We start from the raw sequence: 14,700 nt of genomic DNA on the forward strand, positions 1-14,700 counted from the left end.
GCTGTAGGAGCCGGGGCACGGGGGTCCTGGGCTCCCAGCCTTGTCACGTTTCCAGAAGGCCCTGCACCTGCAGGACACAGAACTGCTTTGGGCCTTGGCATCTTTGACCTGCCCTGTCTGCTCATGACTGCCACGTGAAAGAAAACCCTGCTATCCACACCCCTTTGCCTCGGGGTTGGCCGTGAGCCCCGCCCACCCCTCCCTGCAGGCTGCCTCCCCCTCAGCCCAGCCCCAGGCACCCTGTGGGCCTCCGGTCACTGTTTCCTCTCCATAACCTTTTCCCTCCTGCCAGGAGACATTTGGTCACTGGAGCTCAGAGGTGATCCACAGCCCTCAGTCTGCCAGAGCCCGGGCGGCCCACGAGGGCGTTGTCCACCCAAGGTCACAGGTCACTGGGAGGGAGTCCTGAGGTTGGCTTGCCGTGTTTCCGGACAGACACTTGGTTCCGTCCGTCTGATGCTCGTGCTGGAGTAAACAAGTGCAGATGTCTTTGTGGTTTAGCCCTGCCCGCGTGGGAGCCAAGGTTTCACATCCGGGCACAGCGGCCAGATGTGTCTGGACACGGTGCCTGCACAGGGCGCCCTCCCCACGCCCTCTTCCCTAATGCAAACCAGCTTCCCCCAGGCAGGAGAGCAACAAGAACCGAGCCGGCGCCTGGCGCTGGCACTGCACGGCACCTGGAGCTCCTACTGTTGGCCTCGTGGGCATCCTCTTTCCACTTCCCGTTGACCTCAGTAGCCGTGGAGCTGGGCAGTTTTACAAATGTTTGCGAGTGGAAGGGGAAGATTTGGGCTCCAGGAGCCCAGGCCAGGATCCGTGTCTGTGCAGGGGAGGGTCAATTTCCCTGAGAGTGTGGACAGGCAGCTGGGGTGCTTGATGGAGCAGGTCGGGGGCTAGAACATCAGGCAGGTATGGGCTGGGCTCTGTGGCGGCCCTCCTACTGCCCCTCCCCTCTTTCCTGTTTGATTTGCTGTGTGCATCCCAGGTGTCGCTGTGGCCTGGCCACTCGCTGGCCCTCCAGGTGGACATGTTTGTGGTTCTTGAGTAGGTGTGCCATCCTTTTAGCTGCCCCTGCCAGCTCTGTGGCGGTGTCTTCCACCCATGAAGCATGGGGGCCTTGGAAAGGGGGCAACCAGCTCGCCGAGGCACCACCCCCACCCTGCAGGTGCCCCCGCTTCTGAAGCTTACCTGGGCTCGGCCTTTTGCCTCCGTCGCTGGGCCCCTGGGGCCTTCCATCCCTCTCTGGTCACTCCCCAGGAGGCCAGTGCTCCAGGAACGGTCGCCCTGTCCACAGTAAGCACTCGTGCCTCTTGGTTCTCACAGGGATCGTGCGCCTGAGAGATGGGCTGCGAGACCGCTACCCCGTGGAAGATTACCTGGACCTCTTTGACTTGGCCGCGCACCAGATCCACCAAGGCCTGCAGGCCAGTGCTGCGCAGGAGCGGACCAAGATGAATGACATCATCGTGGGTATGGCTCTGGGCAGCGCCCAGGCGGCCAGCGGCCTCCCTGGGGCCAGCCCCGCCGCACCTGCGGGACGTTTGCGTGATGGCTGCAGACATCTGCTGAGCCTGCACACCCCACCCCCGACCCCACCCCCAGCCGTGTGACGGCCACCTCCCCAGGGCCCGTATATGAATGTTGAGTCCACTTTGTACTCCACGGAGACCCGAGGACCGCTGCAATGGCGTTTTTTTAAACATCGCCATTTCTGTTTTCCTGTAGATTAAGCGGGCGTCCTTGACTTCTTTGCGTGTTCTGCTCCCGTGTGCTTGGCTGGGGGACCACAGACGTGCCCTGAGCGGTCACTGATTTCATCCCTGGGGCTTTGGTATCCCTGGGGGCAGGGCTGGGGGTGGGTGGGGGCAGCTTCTGAAGCCAGTGCAGCCCTGTTTCAAAGACCCCGCCCTGCCAGCCTGGATGTCTGGAATGAGCTGGTTTGATTCATAGTCACTCGTTTTCAAAATTCACAAGAATGTTTTCTAAAAGACATAGATTTCCCCCCTTTGTAAGCGTTTATTTGTTTGAAAGGCAGAGAGATGGCCACACACGTGTATGGAGCTCCCATCTTCTGGTTCACTCCCCAAATGCCTGCAACAAGGGCGGGGCCTGGGAACTCAACCTGGGGGGACCCCAGCGCCACCCCCCACCCCGTCAGCACAGCTCCAGGGCGTGTGTTAGCGGGAAGCTGGGAGCAGGTCTGAGACACAGACCCAGGCGCTCTGAGATGGGGTGTGGGCACAAGTGGCATCTTTTTTAAAGATTTATTTTTTTATTTGAAAGAATTAGAGAGAGAGAGAATCTTCCATCAGCTGGTTCATTCCCCAGATGGCTACAACAGCCAGGGCAGAGCCAGGCCGAAGCCAGGAACTTCATCAGGATCTCCCACAGGGACCCAAGCACTTGGGCATCCTCCACTGCTTTCCCAGGTGCATTAGCAGGGAGCTGGATCAGGAGAGGAGCCCTTGGGACTCAGACTGGTGCCCATATGGGATGGCGGCGTCACAGGCAGCAGCTTACCTGCTCCGCCCCAGCGCCAGCCCCCCAAGTGGCATCGTACTAGCTGCGCCAAACACCCCTCCCATTCCTTTTTCTTGTGTATAGTTAGGTGTGCACCATAATTTGACACACGTGTGCACAAGATGATTCGTTTAGTCGAGCGAGTCCACATACCCGTCTCCTCGCGGGGGTGATCTGAGGTCTGCTCTGTGGTGAGCAGCCAGGGTACAAGGACTACTTGCAGCTGTAGCCACCGTGCTGGCCTTGGCTCCCCAGGCTTGGTCCCCTACACAACACCTTCTTACTGGGTTCAGCGGGCAAGCAGGTGTTCCTGCACTTCTACCCTCTGCGAGGGAGCCATCTAACCACGCGTGTTGCTTAAGTTTGTCACCCGAGGCAGTGATCTGTCTTAAGAATTTTCTAGACCTACTGGGTTTTGATTCTCTAAATTAATCTACCATGGACTAGGATGAACCGTGCTGTTTGACGAGCTGTTTGAAAGATGGTTTTTTTACTTAGGAGGGGTGGGTGTGCCTACGCCCTGATTTATTCGTTTGGTCATTAAACTCAGAAGTTAGGTTCCTGAGAGCCGCCGAGCCGCCGAGATGTCACCTGGCTGTTGGCTGTTTTCTGTGAACCTGGGAGTCCTGCCGGCCAGGTGACCGCTGCTCTCCAGCTCACCTGTCTCAGGGAGGCTCTCACGCTCTTAGGAAGAGCCATGGAATGGGCACCCGAGGCCCAGGATGTTAACAGACACTGAGTGACAAAGCCAAGCCTTAGTTTGGTTTCTTAACTTTACCGACTTCTAGATTAAAAACCAAAAACGAAACCTCAACTTTCTGGGCTGAGATTTGCATCAGGCAGGCTCGGTGGGTTTTTTGGTAGCCTCCTGGTGTGACGGGGGGGTGGGGGGGGCTGGGAGGCAGATGACAGGTGGCGTCTGGCTGTGCTGTGCCGCCAGCTGGCTTGGTGCTGTGTGGCGAGGCAGCCTTGCTGTTCCCGACCTCAGTCTGCACAGCTGTACAATGGGAGCGCTGCGCCCCATCTTTGCAGGCTCTGAGACCATCCCAGAGGCGCGAGGGTCTTGCATCCTCTTGGGGCCCGGGGTGGGAGAGGACCTGTCCTCAGTGGCGGGTGCTGCTGGGTGGAGGGGCTCAGGAGGCTCAGATCTGGCGGCCATGTCCTGTGGGGCTGGGCTCCTGCCTCTGCCCTCAAGGCACCTGCCCTGCCCAATCCCAGCCGCTCCGGGGCAGCCAACGGCTTCCTGCATGGTCGACTTCTCCCTGGGTTGTTAGGTCCGAGAGGAGAGGGGCCGTGTCTATCTCATCTGCCCCAGTGCTAAACACAAGCTGGGGCACAGACGAGACAGGCGTGGATGCTCTGGGTGCATGGAGGAGGGGCCGGGAGGGGAGCGGACAGGCAGGTGGGCGGCCAGGTGCCCCGTGCACGCTGGCCTCTGCCAGGGTTTCTGCCGGTGTCGTTTCTGATGCCGCGCACGTCCTGACTCATTATCAGTAGGATTTTGAAAGGACTTCTGATTGGCTTGCCTCTTATGTATCCTAGGATATTTTCTCTCTCTTTTTAAGAAATGAGAAGGAAGGAAAGCCAGGAGCAGAGCTGTTCACCGGGAGGTGATTACACCAGCAGCACAAACAGAGCCCGGCTGGCGTCCTGCGTGTCCAGCACACGCTGTCGCCGCCCGGAGGAGCTGGGCTTCCCGAGCCAGCGTGGAGCCGGCACGCAGCCCTGGGCAAACTGTCCGGGAAGGGCAGGAACTGGCTGACTTGCCTCCCCTCCTTTCCTCTCTCCCCTCCGCTCCTTCTTTTTTTAAAAGATTTATTTATTATTTATTTGAAAGGCAGAGTGAAGGGGCTGGGGAGGGAGAAGGAGAGAGAGGAGGAGAGAGGGAGAGAGGGAGGAAGAGGACAGAGACGAGTCTTTCATTGCTGGTTCACTCCCCAGATGGCCGCAACAGCCAGAGCTGGGCCAGGCGGAAGCCAGGAGCCCGGAACTCCCTGCAGGCTTCCTGTGTGGGTTCAGGGGCCCAAGCGCTTGGGCCATGCGCCGCTGCTTTCCCAGGTGCGTCAGCAGGGAGCTGGGTTGGAAGCAGAGCGGCCGGAGTTGAACCAGCGCGCCCACATTTGGATGCCAGTGTTGCGAGTGGAGGCTGCTGCGCAAAGCTGGCCCCAGTGTGTTTTTCTTTCTAAGTCTGATGGATGTCCTTAAACAAACAAACAAACAAGACCAGGGACTGGGTCAGTGTCTGAGAGACTCTGTGCTGTCGAAGTCCTGTTTCGGCCTCACCCCTCTCCCAGAAAGCAGCCTTAACATTTCCGTCCTCCAATCCCATGGACCACAGTGCAGGGGGCTGATGCTAATGGGAGAAGCCGTCCAAGACTTTCTCCGTAGGCCCTTAAGGTCCCCCAGTGCTGTGTGTCATGAGCAAAGCTACATATTGTGAACTTAGGGCCCCAGGGCTGGCCAGGAAAGGTTTCATTTCTGCTCACCCTGGAGAGAGGCAGGGACCCTCACGGTCAGGTGGTCTGCCTGGATTTCCAGCCAGAGGTCATGGTCAGTGCAGTAGGGGGAGGGGCGTGTCAGGCCGCCTATCCCTGGAGTCCCCCCGACCGCCTGCTCAGAGGAAGGCACAGGAACCAGGTGTGGCCTCCAGTACTGGTGAGACCCCTACCCAGTGACAGCTCACGCCCTCTGTTCCAGGAGAGGCCAGCGCCTCCACCATGTGGGACAACAACGCCTGGACCTTCTTCTACGACAACAGCACGGCCGGCGAGCCGCCCTTCCTGACCCAGGACTTCATCCACGCCTTCCAGCCCAACGCCAAGCTCATCGTCATGCTCAGGGACCCCGTGGAGAGGTGAGCGTGCGGGCGCTCGGGGGCGCAAAGGGGAGGTGCTTTCTCTTCACAAACAAGATTTCGCCTTGCTTCAAAAACAGACAACAAACAGGCTGCTGTTGCAGTGGGGCTGCTAGGTCTTGCGTGAATGTTATTCTTGGGGCAATCTTTGCTGTGTTTAAACAAATCCCAGATTGTTTGCTTAGCCGCACTGACCCGGTTCTGTGTTCCTGTGCCTGGCAGAGGTGGGGAAACCCCCGAGAGACAGGACTGCCCGGCGCGCCTCGTGACTTTGCCCCTGGGGCTCTGGGGCTCCCGACTTGGCGGGAGCCTTTCTTCTTGTCGGCTGTGACCACAGTGTTTGCAGCTTTCCCCACGGGACCAAGACGAAGGGCAGTGATGAGTGCAGCTGCCCGGCCTGCACGAGACAGAGCCGCTGGGACACTGGGCAGGTGGTCCGGGGCGGCCTGGCCAGCACTGCGCTGTGCCTCAGCCTTTGGTGATGCCTGTGTGGATCGCAGAATCTCAGGGCTGCCAGGGCCTTCAGATGACTTGGCCTGACACCCCTCCAAAGACCAGCAGGTCAGAGATGGAAGAGGGCCTGCAGTCTGCCTGAAAGGCCCCCCGAGAGCAGGAGGTTCCCTCCCAAGACGGCGCTGTTCTTCCTCCTGTGACCCGGTCTGTTTGGGGAGCATCCTCGTTTTGGTCCCATTTCTCCTCTGTAGGGCCACGCAGGCAAAGCCCCGTCCTAAGTTGGGCAGAGCCGGCAGATGTTTAGCCATCGGGGCACAGCCCTGTCTGTCTGTCTTTGGGCAGTATCTTATCAGGGGTTGAATTCTGCCACCCCAAAAGATAAGCTCAAGTCCTAACCTTTGGTATGTGTGGCCGTGACCTTGTTTGGAAATAGGGTCTTTGTAGATGTCGTTAAACTGTGGTGAGATCAGACCGGATGAAGGGAGACCCTACCCCACCCCAGGGCCCTGGGAGCAAGCTGTGTGCGGACCGGAGCTGCTGGCGACTCCAGCGCTCGGGGAGAGCACGCAGCAGACTCCCTCTGAGCTCCCAGAAGCCCCGGATTGCAGACTCCAGACTCGTGGCTTGCTGTCATTGGGTAGAGCTGCCCGAAACCTTCCTCAATGGCTCTCCTTCCTGGCCCTGCCGGCTTCCAGTTACAATGAGCCTTGTTTGCTGTGCAAATTTGGAAAATGATAAAGAAAAAACTGTCTGCAAAAACACCTGTTAGCGCCTATGCAAAGAAGTGCTGTTCGGTGGCTTCTGGTGCGTTGTCTTCCAGACTTCTTTGCTATGCAGATGAGGACACACTGTGCAAGGCAGTGGGGGAGCCAGGGAGGGAGGAGGAGGACACACTTGTGTGACCACGCGGTCTCACTGCGTCTCTGAGCACTGACACCCCAAGGCCACGCTGGCCGGGGTGATGTCTGCACGCCCCTCTTGGAGTCCCCAGAGCAGATCCTGCTTAGCCACGCGTGACACAGTGAGGGCGAGGACTAGTCTCGACTCCCCACAGCCTGGATCCGCGGCAGCTCCCCGGGTGCCTCTCCTGTGGCCGATACCACTTGCGGGTCCACTCCCGCTGCTGGTGCGTCGCCAGCCTAGGGATCCGTCTGCCCGTTTCTGAGGCAGCCGCCGGCTTTGGAACCCTCGCCCTGTCCCTTCTGCTGGCTCCGGTGCTTCTGAGCGGGACTTAGGCCTGTGTTCCCCAGGAGTGGGCCGTCCTCCCCGACAAGCCCGTGTGGCCCTGACTGCACATGCGCCAGCCTCCAGAGGGACACGCCGAGGTGTCTCTGCAGCGGCTCTGCCCCGCTCTCCTGGCCGGGCCAGCTGAGGCGCAGCTGGAATGTTCTGTCTGGGCTGTGCTTTCTGCACCCCAAATGCCTTCATTCTTTTTTATATTTTTGAAGATTTGTTTACTTACTTGAAAGACAGAGTTACAGAGAGGCAAAGGGAGAGAGAGAGAGGAGGGAGGGAGAGAGAGGTCTTTTATCTGATGGTTCACTCCCCAGATGGCCACAGGAATGGAGCTGTGCCCATCTGAAACCAGGAGCCAGGAGCTTCCTACAGGTCTCCCATGTGGGTGCAGGGGCCCAAGACTTGGGCCATCTTCTACTGCTTTCCTAGGCCATAGCAGAGAGTCGGATTGGAAGTGGAGCAGCCAGGACTCAAACTGGCGCCCATATGGGATGCCGGCACTGCACGCAGTGGCTTTTCTTGCTAGGTCACAGCGCCGGGCCCTTTCATCCTGAGGAGGGTCAGCCCCAGCTCCAACTTCAGGGCTGGAGTGAGAGTGACCCACCCAGAGCAGCGGGGAGCCGTCTGGCTGGCCTTTGCTCTGTGTGCCGGCCCTGAACCTGCCCGGGGGGTGGGAGCTCCAGGCTGTGGGTCAGGGTCCTGCAGAGAGGGAGAAAGAAGGAGTGAGCCGTGAGTGGGGAGCACCAGGCAGAGGGAGCCCCGGGCAGGGGGAGCCCCGGGCAGGGGGAGCCCCGGGCAGAGGGAGCCCCGGGCAGAAGGAGCCCCAGGCGGGATCCTGAAGGTAGAATGAGTTTGCTGAGTAAGCAGGAGGGGCCGCCGGCAGGACGTGTGCTACCGCAGGAGAGCCGGGCCAGCCCCCCTGCCTGTGGCCTGTCTCTGCAGTGCAGCCCACCTCCGAGGTCACGGCCTGGGGCAGGGAGGACCTCGGTGCTGGCGGGGTCAGGGGGAGCCTGCCTCGGAGCCCAGCCTCACGCATGGCCCACAGCGCTGGCATTCGTGTGGCCACCCTCCTGTCTTCTTTCTTTTTAAGAAATAATAAATAGGCAAAGAGGAAGGCGGGGAAAGCAGAGAGAGGTCCCTTCGTCTGCTTCACTCCCCACATGCCCATACTGGCCCCGTGTCGGGCTGGAGCTGGAGCTAGGGACTCAACCCAGGTGTCCCCTGTGGGTGGCCGGGCCCAGCTGCAAGCTTGAGCTGTCGCTGCTGCCTCCCAGAGTCTGCATTAGCAGGGAGCTGGTGTTGGGAGCAGAGCTGGGTCTCGAACCCAGGCCCTCCGATATGAGACACCGTGTCCCACCCAGCGGCGTGACTCCGTGCCTCACTCTTCAAAGGGCACACACACTGCTGGGAACTGAAAGTGTGGGTTTCTCGCCACCCCGGTCCTCAACTAAAGTCAGTTCCAGCCCTCACTGAGCCCTGCAGCCTGCTGGGCCCCGGGCCGGCTCCTGAGCTTATTATGCACAGCGGTGGATGGCAAAGGCCCCCTAGGCCCACCCGGTGGTGCTGGCGCTTCATCAGAGCAGTGGGCACTGCCTGTGCTGGGACCGAGGTGACGTGCTGGGGAGGGCCAGGAGGGATGCTGGGGCAGCAGCACGCATCAGGATGCATGCCCAGCCCTGGCCTTGTACCCCTGCTGCTGGGTAGCAACTTGGCGGCTTCAGACAACACCTGTTATCTCACGGTTTCTGGGGCTTGGGACCCTGCCACAGCCCCAGGGGATCCTTGCCTTAGGGTCTCCCTAGCTGCCGTCATGGTGTGGACCACAGCTGGGGTCTCATGCAAACCCTTGACTGGAGGAGGACTTGCTTCTAGGCTGGTCCCAGCGGTTGTGGGCGGAGCTCAGCCCCTTGAGGACTGTCAGGACGAAGGCCCCGTGTCTTTGTGGACTGTTGGCTGGAGCCTGCCCTTGGTCCCGTGTCACTGGGACTTTCCAAATAGCTGCTGGCTCCACCCAAGCCAGCAAGGGAGAGAACCTGCTAGCTCACTGGAAGTCACGACCTTTTGAACCTAATCACAAGGGTGGCATCATGTCACCATTCCACTTCCTGTGAGTCACAAGGCCCTGCTGGGCTCAGCGGAGATTACGGGATGGGAATGCCGGGCCGTGGGATGGTGGAGGCCACTCTGGAGCCAGGCACCTGTGATACCTGCTCGCTCCATTCCCCGCCTGGACGCTGGGCCCCAGCCCTGCAGCCCCAGCGGTGCCCACGTGGGCGGCAGAGGGAGCACCTGCCCCAGTGCCTGCTCCCTGTGTGGGTTCCTGACAGCGGCAGCTGTTTCCTCGCTTCTTAAACATTTATAAAATATGTAACAATAGGAATTTCTTCCTTTTTAAAACCCATGACTCATGGCCCATCCGCAGTGGCTGGCTGCTTCCCACCCCAGGCAGAAGGATGATAAATATTGCATGTTTAGGTTACTCTTTGAAGAAGCAAACCCGCAGAGTCCAAGTTCCCATTATTCTGACTGGGCCCTGGGCCCCGGGCCCACGACCTTGGCCTTGACCTTGCTCTCCGCCAGTGGGGCTCCCTGGATCCAGCTCCCTGCCAGCTGGCTTGGCCCCACTCATTCTCTTCCCTCTACACACTGGCTTGTAGGGGAAAAAGAAGCCATTTTCCTTCTCCACTGTGGATTCATGTTTAGCCTTTGTTTCTATAATGGGCAAAGGTGGGGGGTTTGAAAATGCTGGACTTGGGGCCGGCGCTGTGGTGTAGTGGGCTAAGCCTCCGCCTGCAGTGCCGGCATCCCATATGGGCGCCGGCTCAAGTCCCAGCTGCTCCTCTTCCCATCCAGCTCTCTGCTATGGCCTGGGAAAGCAGCCGAGGATGGCCCAAGTGCTCGGGGCCCTGTCGCCCATGTGGGAGACCTGTCTGGAACACCAGGCTCCTGGCATTGGCCTAGTCTGGCACTGGTATTAGGGCCATTTGGGGAGTAAACCAGCACAGGGAAGACCTCTCTCTGTGAGTCTACCTCTCAAATAAATAAATAAACCTTAAAAAAAAAAAAAAAGCAAAAAAATGTTGGATTTACTGGCGAAGTCTAATCACTTGTAAGTTTCCAGAGGGGACAGACAGTAAGTCTGTTTTTTCCCCTGGGGGAGAACAGAAGAGAAATGAAAAGAAGCTGATAGGATGGGTCAAGTGGCCCCAAAGCCCATGAGCCCAGGGTGCAGGTCTCTCTGTCCGCCACAGCGCCAGCTGGCCGCTGTGGCGGTCCTGTTCTGGCCGGGACGCAGCCACCGCTGACCAGCGCACTGCTCCTCCTCAGCCCCCACTCCGGGCCGTGCAGGCAACTGCTTCAGATGGGTTCACGTTCGCCGCCTCTGTGTGACGTTGATGGAGCTGCCTCTTGGCGCAGGGCAGTTCCGGCCCCCGAGAAACGTGAACATGGAAGGTTCTGGACTTCCGACCTAGTCCCTGAGCTCCGTCATTCAGGGGACAGTTGGCCTGGGGTCGCGTGGCCTCTACAGGACTTTTCAGTGTCTGTATTTTGCTGTATCCTGCCAGGGTCTCAGCGTGGTGCCCAGGAACAACCACGGGGGATCGGCTGGTTTTCCTGCTCTGTGATGGCGAGTGAGGAGGAGAGCAGGCAGCCCAGCTTGGAGCTGGGACCTGATGTGGACCCAGACCCCTTAGCCGTGGAGCCTGGGTGGCTGTTTTTTTCATCTGTTTGTATGAACTGATTTTTTTTTTTTTTTTGGCATGCCCTGTGCTGGCTCAATAATTGATCTGCTTATGGCAACAAGCTGGGAGTGGAGTGAGGTTTTTCATGAAATGTGTCCATTTATATGCACTCCTTGGCTACAGAGTAATGATGGGGCTAGCATTTGGACAGGAGCAGCTTCCATGCTTGGTATGAGTGGGGACGCCAGGGTCTCGGTGAGAGGTACAGCCTGGGGGTCTGTGGTGTGAGTGAGAGACACAGCCCAGGGGCTGTGGTGTGAGTGGGGACGCCAGGGTCTCGGTGAGAGACACAGCCTGGGGGTCCGTGGTATGAGTGAGAGACACAGCCCGGGGGCCGTGGTGTGAGTGGGGACGCCAGAGTCTCGGTGAGAGGCACAGCCCGGGGTCTGTGGTGTGAGTGGGGGCGCCAGCATCTTGGTGAGAGGCACAGCCTGGGAGTCCGTGGTGTGAGTGGGGACGCCAGGGTCTTGGTGAGAGATGCAGCCTGGGGGTCTGGTCTACATGGCAACCGCTGTCCTGCCCTCTCTGGCTCTGAGACCCGGGCAGCCTACCCTGTCTGCTTCACTCCCCCGCCAGTGAAACCGGGGAGAGTCCAGTCTCCAGGGTCGTGGGAGTTAAATGGCTTAGTATACATAGTGACATGTTTGAGCAGTGCTGGGTAGCTGGAGGCTGTTATGTAATTGTTAGCTGTATTATTACGATGGTTAGGTGTCAGTAGCAGCTGACCACAATCACCAAACTGCGCATTCATCCACATACTCACCAAGTACTTACCAGGCACTCACCAAGTACTCACTGGGTACCTACCAAGTGCTCACCAGGTACTCACCAAGTACTTTCCAGGTACCCACCAAGCACTCACCAGGTACCTACCAAGTGCTCACCAGGTACTCACCAAGTACTCTCCAGGTACTCACCAAGTGCTTTCCAGGTACTCACCAAGTGCTTTCCAGGTACTCACCAAGTACTCACCGGGTACCTACCAAGTGCTCACCAGGTACTCACCAAGTGCTCACCAGGTACTCACCAAGTGCTCACCAGGTACTCACCAAGTACTCTCCAGGTACTCACCAAGTACTTTCCAGGTGTCCCGCGGGTGCTCCACGGGGGTTGCATGCAGGAGAGTGAAATGTACCAGCCCCGCCCTTCCGGCACTGGTGCTGGGGGGGTGGAGGTCTCAGGGACATGACCTTGTCCACTGAGCAGGGCTGCAGCCTGCCTGGCTCTGGGCCCCACCCTTTCCCAGCACCATCCCTTGGAGCTTTGCAAGCAGGGGGGAGGCTGCTGTGATGGGTGCACAGGTGAGGTGCGCGGGCTCTGTGGGCTGTCACCTGCCCGAAGTCACAGGGCGGGCCAGTGGCCAGGCTAGAACTCCATCCGAGTGGGCAGGCTGGGCTCCATCCGAGTGGCCAGGCTGGGCCTCCATCAGATCCGTGGAGGTCTCTTTGAGGAACCTTTCATCCCCGCAGGGTTGGCCACCAGGTCCGGGTTCTGGGATGACCCTCTGTGTGCCGAGATTACAGGGGAATCCTTCAGTGTTGAAGTCGAAACAGAGGACTCAGCCGGCCCACGGAGCCCTGGAACCGGAAGGGCCCTTCGGAGTTGTGCCGGGTTGAGGCGTCTCCCAGGCAGCAGCTGTGCCCGTGGCCTCCTGGGGGCTGGAGCTTCGGCACTTCCTGGCAGAAGCAGGCTCTGAGCGTCGGCAGGGTGATGCCCTGGTTTGACTGACTTTTAAAGACTGTTTGAAAGGCAGCGTTACACAGAGAGGGAGAGACAGAGAGATGCTTCATTTGCTGGTTCATTCCCCCAGTGGTGGCAGTGGCCGGGGCTGGTCCAGGCCAGAGCCAGGAGCCCGGAGCTCCACCCAGGTTTCCCCATCATCTTCTGCTTTTCCAGGCAAATTAGCCGGGAGCTGGATCAGAAGTGGAGCAGCTGGGACCCAAACCAGTGCTCAGATACGGAATGCCAGCATGGCCCGTGGTGGCTGAACTTGCTGTGCCACAGCACTGGCCCCATGGCGACCGTCTGGTTTCACGAAGTTGCGTGGACAGTCAAGACCCACCGGGTGCTAGGCCTAGACTCCCCTTGTTCACTTACACCCACATCGCGCTGACCTCACAGCAAGAACCAGCGTGGGCGGAAGCCGTGCCTGACTCAGTGGCCACAGACCCTGGGCGTGGCGAGAGTTCTCCCTGCCCCTGAGCCCGTGCTGAGCTCTGTGTCTCCAGCCCAGGAGCCCCGGGGGTACCATGCATGTGTTTTCTGTCTGGTGGAGGGGGCACCTGGTGTGCCTGGTTCCCCGGATCAGATTCGCACAAGCTCGGGAAAGCAGGCTGGTCTTCAGTACTGCAGGACTACGGAGGGAAATGCGAGAACTCCCCGGCGAGGAGGAAGCAGCATGGGGAGAAAGACCACGGAGTGTCGCGGGTGGGTGACAGTGGCCACAAACCCTGCCGCCCGCCCACCTCGGAGGGCTGCGAATGGCAAGCAGGCGTCTCCAGGGGGACTGTAGCTCAGTGTCTTTATTTAAGCCGCCTGGCAATTTCCTGGTGAAGCCAAGGTTTTGCTTCTCAGAACTCCCCTGTTCAAGTGTCGCGGACACACCCTGGAAGTGGCCTGAGGTCACTTTAATGGGGCTGACCCGCAGAGGGGCTGTCAGAGCCGGAGGGGGAGCCGGCAGCCCCGGGGCCAGGAGGACAGCTCAGGCCTCTGTGTTCCGGAACATCCTGGAACAGCCACGGGGGAGGGAGCGCCTCGCTCTGGGTGGGAGAAGAGCAGCAAACTCCCGCGTGTGCTCCGTGGTTGATTTTTTGGGAAATGCTTGCCATGTCCCTGGCATTCCCCTGGGGGTGTTTGGAAAGGGCAGGGACCTGCTGGGGGGACCCTGGGACAGGAGCCCCCTTGTGTCTGTCTCTGCAGAGATGTTAGGGGGACCGGTGTTCAGCCTGGGCCAGGATCTGGGCAGTCCACACTGGGGTAGCTGGGGAGGGTCAGGCACCTGCTGTGACGGGAGTTCCGGGGGGCCGTGCGGATGGATTCAGGGGCAGCAGTGGCCACACTCTGGCCAGTCCCTGTAGGCAGGGGCCACTGTTCAGCCATGGGGGTCCCACACCCTGGTCCTGGCCTGGCTGTGTAACAGGCGTAACCACTGATCCACCTGAGAGCCATTTGCCGTGAGGATCACCAGGGAGTGGTGAGGTGTGCGGTGTAACCCGCGGCCGGGCCCCAGGGGCTCTGTCCTTTGTGAACGCTGAGGCCCCGTGGTGGACGCTCAGGAAGACATAAAGGTGAACATGGAGCCCCCACCCCACCCCGTGCCGAGGGAAGACCCCTACACGAATGGGCCCAGCCAACAGGAAGCGTGGGCCCCTCGGTGTGTTTTAGGCCTAGACATGGACGTTCTTACCTGGCAGGAAATGGGCCCCGTCACTGTCAGTCCACGTTCAGCCTAAGGTGGCCCTCAACCTTTCCTCCACATTAGCTGGCCAGGCCACCCCTGCCCCACGGTGCCCCATGTGGGACAGAGGCCCCTTCCCAGCCCCGGGGAGCGGCTTTTGTGTCTCATTACCGCTGCCCCCCCCTCCAGCAGAGGTCGGGCAGGGCTGATCAGGGACTGGCCGCTGGGGAGTGAGGGGCCTGGGGCTGGCTTCCTGTCCGTGTGCACACCGGCCCCTGCACTGACTTGGCTGAGTTGGATGTGAGACTGAAGCTGGGCTTTGGAAGCTTCTAGAACTTGGTGATGTCGGTGACTTCTGGGAGCTCAGAACTCACTAGTGGGGGTGATGAAAGGGTTCTGGGATTGGGGAAGTTGTCCCTGGGGATGCCCACATCCCACATTGGGGTCCCTGGGTTCAGACCCGCCTCTACTCCCGACTCTGGCTTCCTGCTAGCGCA

General features: G+C 59.7%; 1 protein-coding gene across 5 annotated transcripts in view; it reads left to right on the forward strand.

Annotated features, from left to right (window-relative positions):
* CHST15 (carbohydrate sulfotransferase 15) overlaps window positions 1-14,700 on the forward strand; it is a 73,553-nt gene that overhangs the window by 41,840 nt on the left and 17,013 nt on the right. For 4 of the 5 annotated variants that reach the window (XM_062214014.1, XM_062214018.1, XM_062214015.1 and 1 more), the window contains exons 4-5: window positions 1,324-1,470; window positions 5,218-5,374. In XM_062214014.1, the coding sequence (XP_062069998.1) occupies window positions 1,324-1,470; window positions 5,218-5,374 (304 nt within the window). The remainder of the gene's footprint in view (window positions 1-1,323; window positions 1,471-5,217; window positions 5,375-14,700) is intronic. The other variant, XM_062214019.1, reaches the window with a different exon arrangement.

Source organism: Lepus europaeus, chromosome 17, assembly GCF_033115175.1.
Source record: "Lepus europaeus isolate LE1 chromosome 17, mLepTim1.pri, whole genome shotgun sequence".
In the NCBI taxonomy this organism is placed as follows: domain Eukaryota; kingdom Metazoa; phylum Chordata; class Mammalia; order Lagomorpha; family Leporidae; genus Lepus; species Lepus europaeus.